The sequence below is a fragment of the Pectinophora gossypiella genome, chromosome Z, assembly GCF_024362695.1.
Source record: "Pectinophora gossypiella chromosome Z, ilPecGoss1.1, whole genome shotgun sequence".
NCBI classification, from domain to species: Eukaryota; Metazoa; Arthropoda; class Insecta; order Lepidoptera; family Gelechiidae; genus Pectinophora; species Pectinophora gossypiella.
The window spans coordinates 620,347-640,207 of NC_065433.1; the positions used below are offsets into that span (position 1 = coordinate 620,347).

Below are 19,861 nucleotides of genomic sequence, written 5' to 3' on the forward strand. Positions count from 1 at the left end.
AATTACAGACGACATGACGAGGCATTATAGTGTTTGTTGTCCAATTATACAATCCAAGAACAACACCGACTACTCGGACACACATGATTGGATGGAATAGAATGACGTCAGCAAGGGGCTTTACAATGGTGTATTCGGGTTCCATTATCGAAACCAATGCAGACAGTATTCCATCCATACGACTGATTCATCATCAACATGGAACAGTCCAGAGTCGCGTGTGGCATTGTGCCAAAAGCGCATGCGGCGTTAAGCGGTATAACACCTGTTTTCTGGTGTATTTTGCAGTGTCAATTTGGGCTACAGATATGTGTTTTATTGGGGACTTCGCATCGTTTGAATGACATTCTGTTTGTTAAAGTAAGTAAATAAATAAGGTCAAGGAGGATTACAGTGGTCAGGAGGAGTCAATGACTCGAACAGTGCGGGCACGAGCTGCGGGCATAGAGCGGCGTGTGCGACATGATCCTGAATTGAGAGATCCTCTAATTAACTTTATTGGATGAGTGCTTGCTTACTGTTAGCCACTAAGTGTTGCAGTATTGCAAGTCTTAATGTACTTGAATTATTATTTATTTAAAAGATACAGTTATAACTTCTCCACTTTAAAGCTAAGCAAGAATGCATGTTCCAAATTCAGTCGATATTGTATTTTGATGATGAGTTTTGACTAAAAATTTTGACTAAAACTTTCCATGTGCAGCCCTCTGCAAATTAGTGCTATAGTATACCGTACTAGGCATCCTATAATTGCTACAACGCAACCCATCAGCTCGCAGTAAATACTAAAACCCTATCGGGCCACTGGTTAAGACGTGAAATAGTAACAGAGTAAGTCAATGTATGTAGGTATGTCTGTATATCGTCGCTTTAACCACGTTTGTGAAAACCAATTACGCGCCTTTTTGAAATATCACCTTCGGATGTAATTTTTGTTAACATAACCTCGTAATAGGTTTGCTAGTTTAACTATTGTGTCTGAAAATCTCGGCATTAGGATGATTATATCCTGTACTGAGTGTGTATGTGTGTTACTGGCCATGTTAGTTTATGGTCGGTTTATTTGAATTTTCGTATTTTGAATTCTTTGAGAGGGGTCGGTTGTTTTAGCTGGCAGGTGAACGACCCTCGAGGCGGACGTGTTGGTCCACACACATTTTGTCTATTATTGATCTAAGGTCCGTCAGACCTTCACATGAAGTTTGTTCGCTTGTTCCTATAATTAAATTCTTCTCTTTTTCATGAAAAATGATCGCAACGTAATACGTAGCGGCCTCATATTTTATCTGAGCACGTCCCAATTATAGTAAACTCATAGGTGCACGTTCAATCCTTACACACAACATTGCACTCGTTTCAAGTACCTTAAGCTTGGGGTAGAAGTCGGGCAGGCGGTTGGGCTTGAGGGTGAGAGTGTTGCAGATCTCCCGGTGCAGCGCCAGGATCTGCTTCATGGTGCCGGCTGAACAGAAGTGGTCGAACATCTCCGCCGCCAGCGCGCACTCCGGCGGCGTCGGCTCCGCGCGCACGGCCCGGTTCATCTTCAGCCGCTGATGAACAAACAAAAACAAAACCTAAAGGCACGGTTATATTCCCAATTGGGGTAGTTAAAGGTACAGCATCGCTTGATAAAGTAAGTACTCGCGTGTTACCGAGCTTTCCGACGTGTATGTGTAGAAAACATAACATAAACAGCCTATGTTCGTCCCAGCCGGGCATAGCCGTCCTCTCAATCAATCTTGGGGGAAGCTAATCCACCACACTGCTTCAATATTCAATAGTATTTCAACTACACATTGTTTTTTTCAATAGGAGGCAGTAATAAGGAATTAACTCTTGTAAGCCCCCTTCAGAAGCTAAAGAAAATTTATAAAAAAGAACACTTGTATATCTAAAAGAAATACTTGTGAAACAATAACTTTATTAGTTAGTAGAATAAACAAGGTAGAACACAATACACACCAAGCTAGCTGCAATGACATCCAAAACAGTCGTCGCTTGTTAAAAACACTTCAACAACACAATTTCAATGACAAACATTAAAGTTACGAATGAACGGACCTATGGGAACAAGAGATAAAGCGTGTTCGACTCGCAATAACTGTGTATAAATAGATTAATGTGGTTATAAACATTAAATCCCGGAAACAGCGGCTCGTGGAGTAAACGCAAATAGCTGGTATCGTTAACCTGGCCCACTGATCTCAATACACCTTATCATTACCAGATCACAGTGTCACGGCCACAAGCGTCATTACACCAACGTTTCTAAATGACAATACTTTAAAAGAAAATATTTTACTTACGACTGTGATTACGTAAAGCTATATACCTGATAAAAGAAAAACTCGACTGATCAAACAAGGAGGCCAAGAAACTTGCAAAGGATCGACAAATCTGGAAACAACTAGCGAAAAGAGCTTGGCTCTTAAATTTTGAATGAAGACCGTGCTCTGTGCGTATACGAAGACACGAACTGAGATATCAGCGCTTTTTATAAACGCAAAACAATTGACAATAATAAAATTACGTCACAATAAACTATCTGTAGGAAACCAACAACGTTGTGGTGGCGTCATACAGCATGCAGTGTGCATTTTATACGTTTGTCTTCCATGTCAATCAGAAACTTGCACGGCGCCGATTATTTAATGATCACGGGTGCGCCAACCGGCAGTCGAACGAAAGTGCACAAAAACTGAATACGTACCTATTTATGAGTATTTATAATTAAAGATTTATTTACTTATTTATTTATTTATTTATGATGACATGATGGACTAATGTTATGGGCGATAGGCTGATCCCTTATCACCATAAGGTTCATCATATCCATCTTTGGAATTCGTATCAACAGTGGCTGCAAGTTTGTCTTTGATTACTTGTGGCTCTGCCCACCCCATTAGGGATTACGGGCGTGAGTTTATGTATGTATGTATGTATGTTATTTATTTATTTTTTTATTTATTTATTTATTTATTTATTTATTTATTTATTTGTTTATTTATTTATTTATTTATTTATTTATTTATTTATTTATTTATTTATTTATTTATTTATTTATTTATTTTGAGGAAGACTTACGGCCATATACATTTTCTAACATAATAACTAGACAATAACTAAAGGCTAATTACAAGTCTCCACCTAATAGTGGCTAAGTTATTTACCCTTTTACAATTATAAAAATCAAGAATTAAGTAAGTAGGTTAAAGCAGGTTAAGTAAGGTACAAACATTTGACGTTCTCAAACTAGAGCTAATAAGTCACTTGTGTCTCAAAGAAAGTTTTCGCAATTTTTTGTCGCATCATGGATACTTTAGAACAAAACAAGTCTAGATAATTGTATACCTCATAGACTAAATTGACGACATGAGACAAGCACAGTTGGATGTCTTATAAATAAATTGATTGTACTCGTGTTTCTGCCATGATTTGAATACTAGTTTTCATAACTCATCCATTAAGTAATTAGCGTATTTTAGATTGCATTATATTCTATTTAGAATTTCCAATTTGTTTATATTCATATAGATAAGAAAATAATTACTTTTTTCGACGAAACATTGAAATCCTTCCATTTTGTAAGCATGATCAGAGTAAATTGTATTCTAAAGCACTCTGAAGTGCTTCTATGTGAACGTGACCTTTCTCCGATCTGTGCAGTTCAAAAATAAAACTACGTACAAATATTTTAAAAATACAACTAAAGTCTGTAAACAAGCTTTTCTAATTCGAACGTATCTACGTATAAACTATAAAGGTACTATGTAGATATCCTATTCATTTTTGACAGCAACGACGTAAAATGTTCAAATTAAAACTTCGGGAGATAAAATCTCAGCGTTACAGGGTAGATAAATGAGACAAAGTTCCTTTTCCTGAGTATTCCTGCAACTGTAATAACTATTGCACTTATGCGGGTGCACTTTTTTCGGTATCAAGTCGCTCTGTCTTTGTGTTTTGTTTTAATGAGATAAAGTTCCAATTTTCTTTATGCCGCGTTGTAGAATAGTTAGCATTTAGTTGGTATGTGAATTCCGAGTGACATGATAAGTGCAAGGTCTATCGTCGCGTGCTGGGCCGACCTTGGCTGAATTTGAAATAACTGCGTCAACTAAATCCACCCTCGATGATTAGCCAAATTGCGCGGACACCCATTTATAGTACAAATACTGGCAGGAAACGCTACTTTTGCCACATTTGCTCTTACAAAACGTAAACTCAGACGTTGTTTATTATTTCTTTGTTTGAAAACTAGCGTATGGCGTCAATGTTCGCTGGATTTTGTGTTAAACAAGCGTATATTTCCGTTTACATAATTACTTTGTACGAAAACTTCTATGCTGTCCGAAGCTAGTCTAGTGTTGGAAAGTAAAAATAGTCTAAGTCGGTATATGAGTGTGGAGTTTGCGTTTGGAAACGCTTACGTGTAAACATTGAATGTTCGCTACAGTCGGCGACTTCACTGAAATATTTTATGTTAATATGAAGCGAGATATGCACAAGATCCGAGTGGCAAAAGAATTCAGATGGTCTTAAAACTTGAACACCAAGTGTGTCTGCCCTATCCGAGCGATTATGAACGTCAGATATGTCAAATAATTTATTTAGTATTTTTCTACCATACTGGTTGGGCCAAAACCCCTTGAAACGGCCCATGCACCGACTACGTACTTCTGTAAGTAGTAACCGAGACCAACGACTTAACGTGCCTTCCGAACTACGGATCATCGTATTTCCGAACAATCGGGTGATCAACGAAGTATTTTTGGTGATGTTCCCGTCGGGATTCAAACCCGGGACCTTCAGATCGTGAACCTAACGCTTAATCGGTGGACCATGGAGGAAGTTGTCCACGTTGTTTAGTAATTAAATTGTGATCCACTTGGGTATATATCACCACCGACCAATAAAAGACTATACTTCGTTGCCAGTCACATGAGTAGTGTCAAATGAAAGGGCGTGACAGTTTGTCCGCCTACACGGTGAACACAGTAAGTATTTCCAAGTAATCTAATTTGGCTTTTTATTTAATTGGTTTCTATGACGTTATTTTGGGCGAAGCGAACAACACACAGACTTCTATCAGGTCTGTACCTATAGAAATCAACATTAAAAGAAAGTTTATAATCTTCACACTCCCGATTCTCTGCCTACAGCTATAGTGGTTATTACGTTAACGCGAACTAAGAATGATTGATTATAAAATACATACTCACCTTAACTTTTATAAAAAAGTCACATAAAACAAACATCCAAAGTAATTTGACAGACAACTTTAGATTAGACATTATCTACGAGATAACGCCGCACCTCGGGTACTTATGTATATATATCTCGCTCTGTAGACATATAAGTACCGAAGATTATTACCCTTATAACAAGTGAAGTGAAACTCAATAGTTTTCTTAATTCTCTTCTAGCTACGTTCAATAAGTATTAGGCTTTATGCCAGTTGAAGCAATAGAATACCTCAAAATGCAAACCTAAAACTTTGAGTATCATAAAGCGGTGGGCGAGGTATGTCCCAATCGACCTCCACTCGTTAATAAGGCTTGTTTATGTTTTATTAACGTTATTAATGCACTGAGATATCAAATCTATTGTTTATATCAGAATTTGCCTTTCAACTGCTTTAAGACAGTAGTTAAACAGAAACTTTACAAAAAAGGTAAAGTTAGTGATTATTTGAATGCATGGGATTAAATGTCTGAAAACTGATATTAGGCAGCTAAATTACTCAATTGTATAACAATTTTTTTTTAAAGAACGTCTAGGTCCCTGTGCCGAGGTTTTTCTTGCAGTTTCTTTTCCCCGGCTATACAGGTTGTGAGAAGCTGCAGTAGTTTTAGGTGCATGAGACGTTCGTCATGTAAAAATTGACGATTCAAAGTGTAACTATGTTACCTACTGAATAAAGATATTTTTGAATTTGAATTTACGATCTTATAATAGAACGATTTATATATTAAGTGGAAGTTGGAAAGTAGCGGCGTCAGTGAGAAATTGTAGAGCAACAGGTTAGCGTGGTAAGGGCTCGTAATGGGGAGAGATGAAAGGCATATTTCCAGAAAAGTGATGAGAGTGAATGTGCATGAATATAGCGTAAGGGATAATGACCCAAGAAAGTGTGGATGGATTGTATGAAGAGGTTAATATGTGTGTGTGTGAATAAGAAAAACACAGATATGAATGAAAGAAAAATACGTGCTCAATATGAGCAATGTGTAATGTGTAACGTTGGTTTAATAGAGAACTCGGTGAAGTGTGGGTACTTAGTTCATCTTGTGATGGATGTACCTCTGACTACCCCGACTGGGATATAGCCGTGAGCTTTTATTTATTTATTCAATTCACAATATAAGCTTACAGCTAACGCCAAAGCACTTATATGTTTTGTTATGTTGTGTGTGCATGTAGCTATCGTCTTGTGCGGGCATTGATTTTTCGCAGGTCAGGGCGCACCGGTCATCATTTTTCACGCTGAGATGTCGGTAAGAACTCTCGCAGCACCTCTATTTCAACCCAAGTTAAACCCATCTGTGGCAAACTCCATAAACTCACGTCAAAAAATAAAAATATCGCAAACAGTTTTCGCAATCGATGTTTATTTTACGCGAGAGAAAATAAAAATAAATATAGGGCATGGCATGCTCGTGATTTGAATTGCCCCATTGTTATATTGCTGATTCTTCTTCGTTTAAGAATATTATAAACATAACATATATTTACATAATTTCGTTTTTAAAAACCTCCGCGATGCAGCGGTTGAGCGTTGGGCTCACGATCCGGAGATCCTAGGTAAGATTCCCGGTGGGGACATATCACAAAAATTACTTTGTAGTCACTAGTTTGGTTAGGACATTACAGGCTGATCACCTGATTGTCCGAAAGCAAGATGATCCGTGCTTCGGAAGGCACGTTAAGCCGTTGGTCCCGGTTACTAGTTACTGATGTAAGTAAGTAGTCGTTACATGGGCCATATCAGGGGCCTTTGGCGGCTCAATAACCCTAACACCAGGGTTGATGAGGTTGGTACTCCACCTCACAACCCACACGATAGAAGATCGTTTCGTTCGTAAGCAAAGCTTTATAAGAATAATATTAAGCAAAGGATATTTCGATATCAAATGTGGCTGTTTAGAGACAAATTTATTATCTGCAGTTAGGACTGTATGCTGATAATTATGCCAACTTAAGCATAGAAAAGCTCGGTGGCGCAGCGGTAAACGCGCTCGGTCTGCGATTGTTGAAGTTAAGCAACTTTCGCAAAGGCCGGTCATAGGACGGGTGACAACAAAAATAAGTTTTTATCTCGAGCTCCTCCGTGCTTCGGAAGGCACGTTAAGCCGTTGGTCCCGGTTGCATTAGCAGTCGTTAATAACCATCAATCCGCACTGGGCCCGCGTGATGGTTTAAGGCTCGATCTCCCTATCCATCCATAGGGAAGGCCCGTGCCCCAGCAGTGGGGACGTTAATGGGCTGATTATGATGAAGCATAGAATAAAGAAAAATACTACGGTAACTCTCCGCCCTGCACCAATTCTGGTCGGACAGCGACTTCACCCCCTCTGTGTCTTATTTAAGTCTTAAATTGTCGTAAGTCACTAAGAAGAAAGGGGGATCGCGCGGTCTGTGTCCCGCTCACTTACGCGTTAGGTAGCACACTGTAAGAATGAAATCTTTATATAGAGTGTCCAGACTATGACCTAAGTTTCTCATTTTACATTCATTTAGACACAGGTACTATTGATCATACCTACATACATAACCGCACAGTCATAATTAATCAAAGACAACTTGCACTAGTGTTGATACGAAGTCCTAAGATGGATGTGATGAACATCTTGGTGACAAGGCCGATCAGCCTATCGTCTTCAGGTCTATAACAATTGTCCATCATGTTAGAAAGAACACAGTACTACTAAAAAAAAATACTTATTCTTCAAAATTGGCTTACATAGTTACCGCTTTTTGAAAGCCAAACAATAAATCACATATTATGTAACTGGATCGGAAGCTTAGTCGCTGAGGGAAAGACGTGGCCAGAAACCCTTCCAGCACAGGGCCCTACACCTACTGTTTGTTTCTTTCGCCTTTTACTTTCTTTTTTTAAGTCCAGTTTTTTAAGTACTACATACCTACACACAACTACTACTATGACTATATTTTTAAGCGTTAATTATCTGAGAAGGTTACGATTTGCCATCTTTGAATTCACTTTCTTAATTATTTATGTAACCTCTACACTTAGTTTTATTGCACCTTGACGAAGATCATATAATAATAATTGTTATATTATATTTTATGCGTATTAACCGTAGTTTCGTAAATAGTGGTAATATGAAGTACGGTTTCAGTTTGCGGGTTATGTGAGCGTCATTGAGAGTCGCGTGCGCTCGTCGCGAACCGATGCGCCGACTTTAAAGTCGTGACGTAACACTTACTAGCAAGGACAGATACGATAGTATCGAGTATTTAGACCGGCACGTAATTAAAAAATATAGTTAAAGTATTAGTTGAGACGTTTTGCAAGAACCAGTAATATTCCAAGTTTTAATAAATAAGCATAAAAATATTAACTCATTTATAATGATTATAAGTTAGTATTTGATAACATAGAACTCATTGAAAGGCAGATCATGAAACTATTATAGCAGATTATCTGTTATTAAAGTAACTGTATCGGATTGAACTATCAAATCAACTATACGCACAACACTATATCGCCTCCACTTTTATCATCATAAGCTCACGACTTTATCCGAATTGGGGTAGTCAGAGGTACATTAATTTCAAGTTGAACTAAGTACCCACACCTCACCGAGCTTTCTGTTAGACCAACGTGATGTGAGGTGATGACCGTCTCACCGTCTATAATGGTCGAGTCAACTGTGTTAGTGTAAACTGCACTTAAGATAAATTAATAACCCTCTGGTTTTATACTGATTAAAATAAAAATAATTAATAATACCCATCGGTACGTCAGATCCTTCCTCGAAAACTATGAATATATAAAACAAACTTGCTTTATGATTACTTGTGGCTTAGTCTACCCCATTACGGAGCACGGGCGTGAGTTTGTGTATGTGGTAAGTATCGCATTGCGATATTTCTTTCACAGGCCTAAACAATATCTTATTAACGGCTCATAAAACTATGTTGACTTCACTAAGTGTCGACACAACAGGCTGAACTTCGGCGACCGATCTTCGGAGCGACAATTCGGCTAAGCAAAAAGGAGAGTTATGATATTTCTATTGATAAATAATGTAGAGCTGACGATAGGATGCGCTTTACTGAACAGCTATATTTTTTATTGATCAGTAAGTGTAGGGTCTATTTCGTGTAACATGTGCGGTGCAGAGACAGCCTCGTGCGCGGATCTACTACACAGGCGTACCTCATGCAAATACGTTTTACTTTTTATACAGGTGTGTACCGTGACGCGTGCTACCTGTCTTTGTGAGCCAGTCCCTTAGCGTACGACTGATTTGCTGTTCATCGGTCGCGTATCATCGGTGTAATGTAACACTACACATATCACAACAATTTATATTGTTCTGATATGTTGTGTGAAGTTACATGACGCACTGGGTTCCGTCATGTCATTTAAGTCAGATCGTAACCACGACAGTTCTTTGTATTTTACATAAACTCAACTATTTAATTTTATGGTCCTAATTTGAAATTTTTAATTTATAAATAGTTTTAGATATTGTTAAGTAGTTAAAATATTTTTTACAGCTTATTAAAATCTTATACGAAGACCATAATGTATCCATATTTTTTTTAATTACAGACTTTGGGCAAAGGAAAACGGTGCAGTATTGAGGCTATGCGAATCAGAGCGTATCTAAACCGTACGTAAACATACACCAATGGGCATCGCGCAGGACAGAAGTATGATACTACGTTTATGTCGGTAGCGACGCATCGGTTGCTATGGATAAGACAACACTTGCACAGAGAAAAAAAAGAGAAATTGCCCTATATTACAGACGCGATTAAAGAAGACACAACGAGCAACCGAGAGCGTCCAAATCATTGGCACTCCGACAAATTGCTCTAACGCAAGAGTTATGCGGCGTGAATTTAACTAATGATCAACTTTATAAATCATACGTAACTGCAACTGGAAATGTAGCAGCTTGATACACAAACAGATTGTATAAGAGGTATCATAAAGAAATATGATCAATGTTGTTGCGCTAGAAACCGTAACTGCGCAAACTGCACGCCTGCAAGATTGGAAGGTCGAGACGCTGCTCCTAAGCAACACAGTAACAATCTGAATGTAATCTTTATTATGCGCGACGTGCACAAAAACCGTACCTGCGTGCAGTGCGGGTATAAATATACCAGCGCGCTGCAGTCGGACCGCATTAAAATAAATCTAATTACTCTTGAATCGAAATTAATGCTTTCGAAAATTATGAAAGCGGTGAAAGGAGCAAGTGCTTATGGCAAAATTTCGATCATTCGGACATTTATCTGGTGATTTAAGAGTTCCAAAAAAGTCAACAACATATTTTCACACCCGTTTCCTAGAAAAGTCTGTTGCAGTGACCACGAATACCCACTTTTTGGTCCACACATTTTTTTTGCATCGTACACTATATCAGCATTTGTGTACATCAGAAGTGCATACATACTTATAGGGTTTAGAAAAAATTAATAAGCGCCGAGCATAAGTTTTAAAACAAACGCTAGCGGTGTATAAGCAAACCTCGACAACAATGCCCGAGACAAAATACATTGCAGTTTGAAATTTAAGTGTAGACTAAACTCTCTTTACCTTCTTCGACACGGAACATGTAACTCTGTGGCTACGGAACCGAAAAGGCGAAACGAAACGTAACCAGAAAGTGCGATTTTACTCTACCAAAATTGTTTTATATAATACACGAACCTGCTACATTTCTTTCATCAAAAACAAATTACATACTGCAACAAAAGCCACGCCAACTAGGTAATAGTACAATTTTGATTCAATTCTGCAAACGGCGTCAATATTCCAACCGCAACCGTTTAAGATTTCTTTAGCCCGGTGTTGGTAAGTAGACCGTGTCATCAAATTTGAATAAAGTTCTGTTCAAATACTTTCACGAACAGGGCTTGTGATCATCGAGGAATTGTGTTTAGGCCCTTTCTATAAGTATTCGGCTCCCGTTTGAACTAGTAACATGGTAGTGTATATCATTATATGGAAGCTTTCACGTGAAGCCTTAAGACCGTACGGCCACCGGTGTTACGGTGACCACGTGCGTGTAAAAAGACCATTATAAATCTGTTGCACTGCGTTGGCCTAATGACGTGTAATAAAATCTTGGAGCGTTCTTTAATGGGACGTTAAGTGGGATAAATTAGATGAATAAACTAATAATAACATGTCGTTATAACTCATCACCTTTTCAAAGCTGTGATATGATGGCGACTGTAGCCCGCTATGGTACAATATCAATACAATGCAAAATCGTATAGGAGTATTCGATTGTAATTCCTGATATAAAACAATCGCGGCTAACTTTATATTGTTTCAATTGATGAAAACCTATACCTACTTGGATTTCTGTTGCTATATTTAGCTGCTTGTTAAACTGTTGGTATTCCATGCAATAAATCATAGTCATAAGATATGAACGTGTCTGTTTGCGGGAGTCAAATAAGAATCCATACTAATATTATAAATGGGAAAGTGTGTGTATCTGCCTGTTTGTTTGTCCGTGTTTCAGGGCATAATGGAGCGACGGATTCACATGAATAAATAAAGTAAATAAAGATCTTTTTTTATTTGTTCTTCACAATGCACATAAATGGGTTTCACAAAAATAATGCACAAATGATTTTTCAAGTGGAGATCGTTGAAGGAATGGAGAGTGACATAGACTATATTTCGTCTCTTTCTAACTCTCCACTTCTCTAAAATGGGGGGTTGATGGTATATGGGAGTTTACGCAGTTTTCAAGGTAGGAAGCTAAATTTTGGTACATTAAGAAATTGTGTTACCTCGAATCTAACGCAAGCGAAGCCGCGGGCAAAAGCTAGTAGGTAATATTTATTTAAAAGAGTAACATAGCAGGATTATTTGTGCGAAGGATATTGAGTCTAGATTTTATGTGAGTCCATTAAACCGATAGCTCGCATAACGACAACATCATAACCTAATCGACAATCCAGTAACATACCAAAATTTATTTTGAAAAAATTAAACATTGAGCCCGACTATGCCACCATGTTTGGGTAATAAATCTTTGACCTTTTTTATGACAAAATTTCGTTGGTTTGTTAACTATCATGGATCTTATACGCAAGATCATTGAGTTGGATATTTTTATACCACCACATAAGGAAACATGTAATTATGAGTCGAGACGTAAGGTCACTGCAGGATAAATAATCAAGTGCAGTAGATAACGGGTGGAACAATCCTGCCAAGTGCGGGTTGGACTCCGCCGGACAGTTCCGCAGTAATAATGCGATATTTTGTTTATCGCTTGATTACATTGTTACAGATGATTGGAGCAACGAAGAAAGTTGCGGCGGTTAATGCGGAAGGTCCAGAATGTTGTGTTACCATCTTTTTTTTACGTGACTTATTATAGATTTGTCGCAAATGGCATTAACTACTTGGGCGGACAATTGTGTTAGCGTCAAAAAATTTTCTTTCTTGACGGAGAGTGAAGAATAAATCCGTTTAACCGTTATCATTCCCAAGACTAAGGGAGCGTGTACACAAAACAACACGATGATCAAAAACAGAATGTTAACATACAAACATAAACTCACACCTATTTCCCGCCGGGGTAAGCAGAAGCTATGGAATTCCATTTGCTTCAATCCCGACTCACTTTTCTTGCTAAGAATATCAACACATGTATTTTATTTTACTTTAAGCATTGTACGTATCCTTCTTAAGACTTCGTAACAACTATGGCTGCAAGATGTCTTTGATTACTTGTGACTCTGCCCACCTCATTAGGGATTACGGACGTAAGTTAAGTATGTATGTATGTACGTCGTATGTTATCCGTATATTATACAATTTAAGACGTAACTTGATTATAATGACCTAGCTGTCTGTCTCTTTCGCACCAGCGGAATATCGGTTAGTACAAAAGAGACGTCTTTGAGAGAGAAGCCTTTCTTACGTCATTTGCGACGTAATATTGGAATTGGAGATTTGTCAATAGAAAGTAATTAGTAACCGTCAGAATTAACCGAAAACGAAAGTTTAAATACACACACAAGTCATACCCGCCAACTCTATAGGTGTGGGCAGAGCGACTGCTGCCAGAGAAGAACTTCCAACCACACTTGGGAATGAATAAGTAAAAAAAACACGTAAGATAAACATTTCCCGCGCTACTACGGTACCCTAAATAGTTCTTAGGCCTTAATGATTTGCAGCTTGGAATTTGCACCGACAGTCATCTCTTTGTTTATAGTACTTGGAGTCACATGTAATTTTAAACCAATATTGCTACTAGCCGTAAAACGCCTACACCAACCCGCACTGGAGCAGCGTGGTGGAGTATACTCAATACCCCCTTCGGTTGATTGAGGGGAGGCATATGCTCAGCAGTGAGACGTTTTATAGACTATTTAAGTTTAAAAAGGACAATGTTATCCACAATAATTTTATTATTTTAAAAAGGCTGTAAACGTTATGTTTTAAGAAAAAGATTTTTAATTGTAGATTGAATAGCGTGCTGTTTTATGTCGCTTTTCAACTGAAGGTCAATAAGGGAAAATTTTGAGTTGGTTTACGACAAGGTAGCTAGTCTCTCTGTCCTCGGCCATTTATTCTCCTACGCGACCTATTTGAGGTGACGCGACGATCCTGGAAGGGGTAAGTGTTACCAATCGTCACATCCTGGGACATTGTGGACTGCATAACTACATAACAGTGTAGTGTATATTCTACTGGAGAGTTACCGTTCTATACCTAGTATTATTTACTATATAGTTATTCTTTACTCTATGACTCAAGTCCTAAGGTGGATATGATGAACCGTATGGTGACGACTTATCAGCCTATCGCCCATGACATGACATACGTCCCTATGCAGTTACTGTAGTGGTGCATTAGGACGGTAGGTATTCCGTGCGTACCCAAGGTCTCAAATTGTAGGACCATATAGACTATTTTAAAACGAGTGGTAGCCCTGTGGCAGAACGCTTCACTCTCACGGAGAGGTCGCAGGTTCGAATCTTCGAATTTTCACTACCATTAGCATCTAAAAACTATAGACAGGACAGTTTTCTATGGCGAGCAGGCAGAAACCTTAATAACATAATAAAAGATCTTGATATTGATATCTTCAACTGTAGTATACCATCAGTGAAGCGGAAATTGGCAAAAAGATATTAGTTGGTTAGGAGTATCATGCGTTGTAATTACGTGATCGCAGGCATTTTTCTGCTTGCAGATTTCTATCCCGGGCATTGTGGGCGACTAGTAGATTTTTTCGTGAAATGTGTTTGTTATGTTTGTATAGGCACCTAGTTTATTTTACTATCTATTTAACATATACCGAAGTCTATCTGTGGAAACCTATAATTGGCTCTTTTGTGATTTATATTTATGTTTATACTATTTGATGTAGCTGTTGGTTTTCCTATAAATAAATAAATAAATCTAGCATGCGCCTAAACCAATTCATTTTCAGATTATAGTAATTAGTGGTGAAGGAAAATACCACGAGGAATGGGGGTTATTCCCGAGAAATGCGTTTTGGAGGTATAATGACGGGGCACCACCAGCACCATCCTGAGTGTATTCGCAGACAGGTGGGACTCTCCACTGCTGCGCAGGTGGATGAAGCTCCATACCGACTGACAGACTGACTGACAGGACTGATGCATTATTTTTAGTTACTAACATTAGAGAGTAAGAAAATTGTTACTAACAAACTATGGACAAATGTCTGAAAATAAAATAAATAATAATAATAATAATGAGCTGGTTTTGCCTTAGTGAGTTAGAAAGTCGGACAGGCAGTCGCTTCTTTAAACAACCGGACCTGTCAGATCCAGGTTGGGTAAGCGGACTTTGTAGAAACGGGATAACGCTAGGGACGTGATTATATAGTCTACTGTATTTATGTTATTTAGACTTAAACATTTATTTACGTCGGATAGCTCTGTTTAGTCTCCCAATAACGGCCAAAGTTTGTATTTTATTTACTTAGTACGTCGGTTAAATAATTGTGACGTTCACAATTACTCCGGTCACGCTCTCTTACCAACACGCGTCCAGTTTATCCGCTTTATCTATACTTCATGCACTAGTAATGTGAAGTTATAACCACGACGTAACCGCGACGCGACTATTATCCAACAATGGCGGCTGGAAACATTTAGTGCCCGCTTTCTTCAAAAAGTTTACAATTTTCGTTCGACTGTGTATCTAATCTACTATGTGACAAACAATGATCTTTGTTAGATAACCGCTTCTATGTCGGTCTGGGAGCGAAACAAAATCAGAACGCGAAATGAAAAAGAAAAACCAACTGAGAAATCTTATATTACGGACCATTATTGGGCGATATAATCAGGATCACCGGATCACCAGCCGGCGGTCATCATATGGTCCATAATCCTAAGACTTCTTGTCGAAAGTGGTTGCAAATCGTCTCCTAATATTAACTGCCCCACTGGCTATCCTAGTAGGAACTACGAGCGTGAGTCTATATATGTACAATAAAAAGCGTAAACTGCGAACAAGTGCTATTTTTCCCATGAAGCGAGGCAAATAAAAAATGTATGTATTGATTACGAGCCATTATGCCACGAGTAACAAATAATTACTTATAAAATATGTTATGTACGTACCATCCTTTTGCATGATAAAGGGGTAACTTGTAAGATTAAAGCCTTGTCTCTACTAGGCATATATATATATCAAACATGTGTCCCCGATATCGGACGTCGGCGGCAGAATTCGCCGGACGTTCCAAGTAGATGTCGAGGAAAGTCTGTCGACGCGTCGTCCTATACCGAGGAAACATGTCGCCTAGTGAAAACAAGGCTTAATATCCACTCCGGTTCGCGGAGGCCCGTGTTGCTATTATCCATAACGATTGATACATGCAATAACACCTATTCAAAACATTTTTCATTAATGAACCAATCAATTAATAAGCACGATTAAGATCGAATAAAAACACTGAATATAATGTGCAAATAGATCAAATGTGTTTTCTTTTATTATTATAGCCTATAGAAGAGCGTGGGCCGACAGTTCGCGAGCCAAACATTATACCGGGCGCATTGTCACTTTCAATCTGCAATCAACTCATTTAAGCAATGACATCACACAGCCCGTTCCTTTGACATTTGAAAAAATGTTGTAAATGTAAAAACAAAAGTAATAAATAGCGAGAGATAAAACGTAAAGGCGATGACCACAAAACATACTTAAGAGTATGAATGTAATATGTTCATCTATATAAATAAAGATCCAACTAATTCATCATCAGAATTCGCCGCTGTCTTTTATGATTTAGGCAGTAAGGCGAGAGCCTTAATTGAGAAGTTGTGATGCTACCATGGTTTTCTAGTGAGATAGGGCCCTAAGAAGACTAATGCTAGCATGAGTATGTATAATTTGAATTTATCTATGATTTAAAAATGGAACAAAAAGAAAATATCCCTTTTTCGAAACTCATTCCCAAAACATACTACTCGGACCTATTGTTGTTGATGTGAATATTCTGCACTACACATCACTGGTCGCAGTTGCCGGACTAGTGTTTAACGAGTACTAATATAGGTGTCTGTTGTTCGTGCGCTCGTCGCCACATCACTACTAGACTGACTCATTTTATTTCCGAGAAGATTCGCACCGAAATTGACATTGTTAGCGTTCCGAACCTCGAAAGGAAAAACGGAACCCTTATACCCCGCTGCCCGTCCGTCTGTCTGTCTGTCAAGACCCTTTTTCTCGGAAACGCGTGGAAAAAGGAAGTCTGTTCTGTGTATTTTCGGGCTAATCTCAAGAACCACTACAGTCATTTGAATGCTTATACTGTTGAGATCTCTCTTCAAATGTTGTAATGGCCATTCCTCTCTCGTTTACGGCAAATCCTTCACCGGCTGATACGACACTACCTGCACCTCTATGTTTTATTTGTTACTCAAGAAGACTATGTTAGAAATTGTACCAAAGCGAACTGTGGCTACGCTATTAGCTAAATACATCGATGGCATATTAGTTATGAATTAATTTTGCAGGTACCTAACTGCATAGCCATATTATACAGTTGAATACAGTATGGCAGCTAATTATATATTCATATAAAATAAGTACGTAGTTGTCGACTAGCCCACACGTTCATTGGTCTATTTTGATGAATCATTAAGGTTGAGCCACATAGGAGGGGCCATAAAAACTGTTTGTAAATACAAAAATGCGTGACGCGGTCACGATGCGTGAATTACATTGAACTGGTTGTCGGTGGCTCTATAAGGCATTCAATATTGTATTTAAAACCCCAAATGTAGATATGCACTATTACGAACAGTGTAGTTTTATAGATAACGACGTTTTACAAAAAAACCCAAAACGCGTTTGCGAATCTTCCCGAGGACATCCTTTAAACAAATTATTATGGGCCATGAGCTGGTCACCATGCGATGACTGCAAGTTATCTTCGGATTACTTGCTCCTCTGCCTGCTTACTCCTTTAGTGATTACTAGTGTGAGTTTATGTACGTATGATGTTACTTTCGCGATGCAAATAAAAAAATATATTATATAAATTGATTGCGAGCACTAGCTATCACGCTACATGCGTAGAAAGTAAGTACGGGAATTGGCTTCTAAAATTGATTATTAATTATTTATTATAATTGATAGGTAAATAAACATACATCATATACTCACGCCTATTTCCCACCGGGGTAAGCAGCGACTATCCGCTCGAGTTCAATTTGTTTCGATCATGACACACTTCTCTTGCTTCCTCCACATTCATCAATCGTCTCATACACGCACGCAAGATCTAGTGTAATTTTCGTGGCTGGCATTTAGAACAAGCCACTTGGCGGCCACAGCTGGTAATTGCAAGAATGTCATTAACCTGCAGTGACCCTCGCGGATAAAGGGCTTGAGAGTTTTTTTTAATATCACAAGATACCAATACCAAGGCGATTACATATTACTAGTCGAAGGGTCATTTTTTGCTGCCGCTATTTAAAATTGCAACGATGCATTAGGTGTAAAAAGATCTTTAATAGATCGCGAACTCATAGGATGTAGTAAGGAAAAGCAATCATACATTGTCTCGTCATCATAAAGGATAAATCATTACATTTTTAAAATTAGCCTTCATGCCCTGTAAATTCATTCTCAAACGTCACGATTTTAAAAAACCGTGTTTACATCGGCGAAGCTTATAAGATCCAGTTGTTATTCTAGAAAAGCAAGGATAGAACTCTTAGAACAAAAAAAACATTGGCGAATAAAAATAGACGAGTAGGTACTGAGGCGTCAATAAATCGCTCGGCGTTCAAGATTCGCGGGTTGAAACCTGGGGGGTCTGGTTTATATCAAATCAACTGTTGCAGCACGTGTTGGGTAAATGAAGGCATATTTCCGCGTTAAACGCTTAGAATTCCAGGGACCCTTAGCAGGTCAATGATAACCCTGATACCAACGTAGACGAGGGCATCGACTTCATAGATACCCCGTACGAGAGGAAAGCATAATATAATTTTAGTATCTGATATTGTTTTACAGGGTTCATGTTTCGCAACCATAAGCAGTGCCGCCAAAACCGTGAGAATTGTAGTAATGTGTACATTCTACTGCCCACAGGCCTCTCCTCAATCAACCAGAATCTATCGGTTGATTGAGAGGAGGCCTGTGCCCAGCAGTGGGACGTATATAGGCTATTTATGTTATTTTATGTTATGGGCTTCAATTTCTCAAATAAGTTAGTAGAACATGGTACTAAAGTTATGTGTGTTTCTGTTACATTGGAGCACTACTTCTGGTAAACCAAAATGCACAAGTTCAGTAAACTTATATACAAACAAAAGACATGTCAGAACTTCGCAATGAACAATATTAAACCTCATTTATAACATGGTTAGTGGCCATGTTTACATAATTAGAGAAATACTATGCATGAAATTCTGTTGAAATTTTTTGAATAACTCATGTATCATAGAAATAGTTACAGGAATAAAGTGAAATCTTGGATTAGAATCTGAAAGGTTGTTGACTTGTAGTATAAGAATAGAATTTCGCAATGGCTTACTGAAAAATTTAAAACTACATGTTAGATATCCAACATCTTCTCCATCTGAAAAATATACTTTCACTTGTATTTCTACATCCATTCTAAAACTGCACAACTGCTTTGAGAAACAAAGCATTTCTGTCACATACATAGTATTGAGAAGATTATTGTAAATAAATATTACATAATAATTCACTGTTTTCAACATAGATTCTTACAGACTGGTAACACTGTCTAATCAAAGGCAACTTGATGGGTTCAAACATATGGCTATACTTTTAAGAATAGCAACAGCTAAGGCTTCCTGCATCAATATGTCAATAAGCACAAAATTAGAAGCATGAAATTAATCACATGTGGTGACTCCAAGTGTTGAATATGCGGTGAATGTAAATCTAGTCAGAGTGCACGAATATAATAGTGAGTAATAGCTGTAAGCTCTGCCGTGAAACAGTTGGCAATATGCCACCGCCACCTGAACGCACTGCCCTCAATGTATTGTATGTGTAATGTGTGAGGGTATTTGTTTATGTGGTTTTTCACTTATGTTTATTACTTTGACATCTACCTATAAAAAGACAAAGTGATTCATTTGATTTTATCATCAC

General features: G+C 38.1%; 1 protein-coding gene across 5 annotated transcripts in view; it reads right to left on the bottom strand.

The window, feature by feature from the left end:
• Nucleotides 1-19,861, bottom strand: part of LOC126380057 (F-actin-monooxygenase Mical-like) — a 72,285-nt gene that overhangs the window by 51,183 nt on the left and 1,241 nt on the right. For 4 of the 5 annotated variants that reach the window (XM_050029228.1, XM_050029227.1, XM_050029230.1 and 1 more), the window contains exon 2: nt 1,365-1,550. In XM_050029228.1, coding sequence (XP_049885185.1) covers nt 1,365-1,541 — 177 coding nt within the window. In that variant the 5' untranslated portion in view covers nt 1,542-1,550. Of the gene's footprint in view, nt 1-1,364; nt 1,551-2,332; nt 2,459-19,861 lie in introns of those variants that run through there. The other variant, XM_050029229.1, reaches the window with a different exon arrangement.